This window comes from Lagopus leucura, unplaced genomic scaffold, assembly GCF_019238085.1.
Source record: "Lagopus leucura isolate 7727_CA_CO unplaced genomic scaffold, USGS_WTPT01 Super-Scaffold_1, whole genome shotgun sequence".
In the NCBI taxonomy this organism is placed as follows: Eukaryota; Metazoa; Chordata; class Aves; order Galliformes; family Phasianidae; genus Lagopus; species Lagopus leucura.
In genome coordinates this window covers 257,818-262,261 of record NW_024962250.1, presented here as the reverse complement: position 1 = coordinate 262,261, position 4,444 = coordinate 257,818, and the positions used below count along the sequence as shown (strand labels likewise).

The 4,444-nt window shown below is 40.2% G+C and overlaps 1 protein-coding gene across 1 annotated transcript; it reads right to left on the bottom strand.

Moving 5' to 3' along the window:
* Positions 1-1,326: 1,326 nt before the first annotated feature.
* Positions 1,327-2,585, bottom strand: SMIM38 (small integral membrane protein 38). The gene has a single exon (XM_042870521.1). The coding sequence runs from the start codon at positions 2,583-2,585 to the stop codon at positions 2,454-2,456; it is 132 nt and encodes a 43-aa protein (XP_042726455.1). The 3' UTR covers positions 1,327-2,453.
* Between the last annotated feature and the right edge of the window lie 1,859 nt (positions 2,586-4,444).

Sequence of the window (4,444 nt, the reverse complement as noted above, 5' to 3'; positions counted from 1 at the left end):
ATGTAGGTTTCTGTGATCGTGTCTGGTTTTTGTGTTGCTACAAAAGGCCAACATTAATTGTTGGTTACAACAGTAACACAGTACCTGATGCAGTATATCATCACAATATTAAGTGATATTTTTTCTATTTCTTTACATATACCTTGGTTTCATGTCTTGAAAGGGGGTTCCACACTGCAGTCTTCATTCACTCTGTCTGTGACTCAAAACTGCTCTTAAGCACAGACTTATTCTTAAATAATCCTAAACACAAGCAAAAACAGTGGGGCCTAAGAATCTTCATTAATACCTACCTGAAATTAAATCAACTTTAAGAAGACTCTACAGTGGTTTCCAGTCAAGTTCATTCAACTCCCACTGAAACATGGCTTCAGGGTATATCTTAAATAAAGTACAAGTACTTGATATGAGGAATTTATTCACCAAAATTTTCTTTTACTGCACTTTCATGTAAAGAGAAACTAACTTGTAAGCACAGTGACAATCTAGCTTGGACAGATGGTTAGATTAGAGGACACCATAAGTTCTGTCACAAAAACCCTCATCAGCAGAAAGATACAATGGGCTTTCAGACACCAGAAGCGGAACTTCAAAGCATTAAAATTACTTTCAGTGCATATGGATTTCAAAACAACCAAATTAAATCAGTAAAATTTTTATTAAGACAAAATATTTTCTTTATTAATCATATGTGCCTCAAAGCTTTGATGTTCTAGTAAACTGTTTAGGGTTCCAGCCAGTTTTACCTGTGTAGGATGAAGATCAATCCTATGACAAACACTGACCATAACACAATCAGTGTAATTCTTGTATCTTGGATAAATTAAACAATTTAAAAAGACAAACACAAACAGAACCAATGAATTGACAGGCTCTTCCCCATATCTGGCAGTGCTGAGTTTCACCACAGTGGTCACCTACAGGATAGATACCTACCATGCCTTGCATCTACCAGTCAGTAATTTCACCCAGTATTGGCCCACTTTCCCCACACAACAATAGCAAGCCATTGAAGGAGATTGGCTATGGCAGCTCAAACATCAAGATGTTCTGATGATTCCATCCTGCCATTCCTATTAATGGCACCACAGAAATCAATGAAAATTTGGCCATAAGATTATGGTCTATAACAAAAAAACAATCTCTGATTTACATGGAAAATTCAAGATTCTAGATTCAAGAAGATTCAAGATTGTCAAATGACAAAGTGATAAAGGCTGATCAACAGTTACTAATGAACAAGCCTATAAAGAGTCATGAATGTGCCAAAAACTTCTCATGAGAATGCTTTGGGCTTTTACCCAGGCTTTCTGTTATTATGTGAGCTACCAAGAGTTTTGAAGCCATTTCTCAGAGCAGCAGCCTTCGCTTCTGCACAACATAAAGAACACCAGATAGGAATGGGCCAAAAATACCACATTTCAACTTTCTTTCTCAGGCAAAGCAATACAATTTTCCTACTTTTGCTATAGGAAAACCAAGTTTTTAAAAGCCAATGTTAAATTGTGTTGCACACACAGCAAGATTTTTTGCAGTTTTACTCAGTGTAGCATCCATCTGAAAGCAGGCAGTTCGCTTGGAGCCCTGTCTCACTTTGCAAGATGCAATAAGCAAAAAATCTCAAGTCACTCCTGCCTTGGGTGAGTAGGCAAAGCTTTCCGTGTCCTGGTACCTCCTTACTAAAGGCTAGAAGAGAAATTACTTTGCAAGGCCTCTAAGCACTGTATGCCCCAATGCCCAGTACTGCTGAAGCAGAGCTGGAGTCTGTCAGACAAACTGTAACGCACAGATCTGGTTTTCATGGAACAGACTATCCCAGTGGTGCTCCACCACTACTGTTACTCAGATATGCCACCTGACAAGAATGGCGATCTTTGGGTATAACCAGCTTCTGATCTGACAGACAGGGAGAAACCAAAAAGGAATTTAGCAACAAGTCAATCATGTAAAAATCCACTCTGCAAATCTGCAGCATTAGACGTGGCTCCTGAGCCGGGTTTGTAATCTCCGTGCTCATTCAGGCACAATCAGTTGTTGCATCCAGGCAGGGTGTGCAGCTGACATTCTAACGTGTAGACCAGCAGCTTGTCCAACAGGCAATGGGCCATCACATTTCACGTAGTAAGACTGGGCCACTGTCAGCCTTGGACTGCCCAACAATAGGATTCCTTCCAGCTTGTCCAGATCGTTTAACTGGCAAATGTCCACAGTCCTGTTCCCAACAACAAATTCTTGCTCTAGTCTGATAGGAGGTTGTTTGACTCAATCAGTTGTTGTGGTTTCTATTCCCTCCCTGTCAGCATGAGGCCTTCTGAAGGATCTTCACTGAATTGCAGTCTCAACCGGCCATTTCTGTCTCCTCAGAGGCCAAGGTAAAATCTGCTCTAGGTCCATTTACCTTGTCCAGTTGTCCTCATTGTCAGCTGAAATCTGAAGAAGCCTTTTGAGGTCTGTTAGCACTCTTTTTTCCTGTCAGGAAACCTTCGAGACAGTTTGTAATCTATGTAAGCACTAAGACAGGACCATAAAATGAATCGTATTAATATAATTACAACCAGTAAAATCATCAAAAGGGCTGATTCCATATTTAAGCTAGAATAATGAGGTAATGCCAAAAAAATACTCTGGGAGATCTAATTATATAATGCAGCATTCAATTCTGCACGGCCAGCCCAGCAATTCCTGTAACATTCCAATCAAAGTGATCTCACTAGCATGTGAGAGAAGAGCCCAGCTGACAGATTTGGGACATGTAACGTACCATTTAGTCAAGAGGCCCCATGTGCTATTCATGAAGAATTAACAACTCTTATATTGACAATGACAGTATTGTCAGAAGACCTTTGGAAGGGGAAAAAAAACTCCATAAACTCCGTCTCTGTGAAGTTGGACTTTTTTTTTGCCCCTTTTTTCCAATGCTGATGTAATCTCCAAACATCTCCAGCAGCAGCTGCTCAGCGAAACCAGGCACCTTCTCCCTAGTCCCTTTCAGCAGCACACGCAGCACTTTCCAGCTCCCTCCAGACAATCGGGGCCTTTCTTTCACCAATTAGCTATCACTTCAAGAGCCCTGCGCTGTCCAACGAGCTCTTAAGAATGGTCTTTGCAGGAAACAACACTGGAGGGGCTTTTTATCTCCTAGACAAATTAAAAGGGGAAGAAGGGAGGGAGGGGAAAAGAAAAAAAAAAAAAAAAGAAAAAAAAAAGCACAACAAATCAGAACACAGAAGCTGTCCACAATGCATTGCTCAATTAGTACATTGACAAATGCTGAAATGTCCTCAAGAGCCAACGCTAGAGCAAGGCACACAGAAAACGCTCATGCTTTTGGGGGGAGATAGTTTGTTTAGTTGAATATGTTAAACAGGTTTCATAGAAAGAAGGGCTCTTGTTACAGCAAGTCTCTGAGTTACGCGAACTAAAAGGGAAAAAAAACTCCTGGAAGATTATGTTCTATTTCCTTATTTGGCTCTCCAAATGTAAAGCAGCATTATTTGAAGTAGACATTATAGGAAAGAACTTGGTTTAGCTCACCTTAAATATAGAGGATTGATGAAATGAGTAATTGCTGGACAACTGCTAAGATCTTTTTGAACTTGCTCAGCTAGCAAGCTCTTTTCCCCAGAAACCATACTTTCCAGCTAGAAGAAATAAAAGCCCGATTCAGAGACTTAAAGCTCTGCAAAATATACATTCTTTTTCCTTTAAAATAAGGGAGTAAGTGCAATGATACCTCGAGGTCCCCATTAGAACAAGCACAGACTCTAGGAGGTGGTTCAGAAGGGGAATAAGGACTTACGTACATGTTTAAGTGGTATTTTGTCTGGGCCTGGATTTCAGCAATTGGAATTGGACAAGTAGAATTGTGAAGGTAAAAGCATGAAGGATTAGCAGTAAGAGAAATGGCTTGGATGAGGTCCAAGCAATAGCACAGCGACAGGAATGCTTCCCTGAACTTCAAAACTCTGCCTTAAACCAAACCCCAAATACCAAAATATTGTGTATTGGTACTCTCTCAGACATCACCATTGCCTTGACTGGGGCAACCCTATGAGATGCAACACACTGTCTTCTACAACACAAATATATTTGCATTACAAGGAACAATTTTTAGTCTGTTTCCATATATTGACTGTGTATCAAGAGCAAAGCTCCAGGCTTTGTAAAGTTAAATGGCACAGCAAAGCAAATACTTTAAGGGACTTCAGGAGTTTGTTCACATTAATGGGTGCTCTCAGCTACCATGGGGGTTTTGTAATGGAGTTGGAAAGTGTCAAAACTGATCAGCTTGCTTAAAAGGAAAAAGTCTGTTGTATTACCCTATGTGCATTTATGAAGGAATGTGAAGCAAGTCAAAATTCTTATGCATAGGAAAGCTCAACAGGGATGAATGCACACCATCAGGATTAAGAAGGATTCTTTGTGGAGGAGCAGTGAACAATGA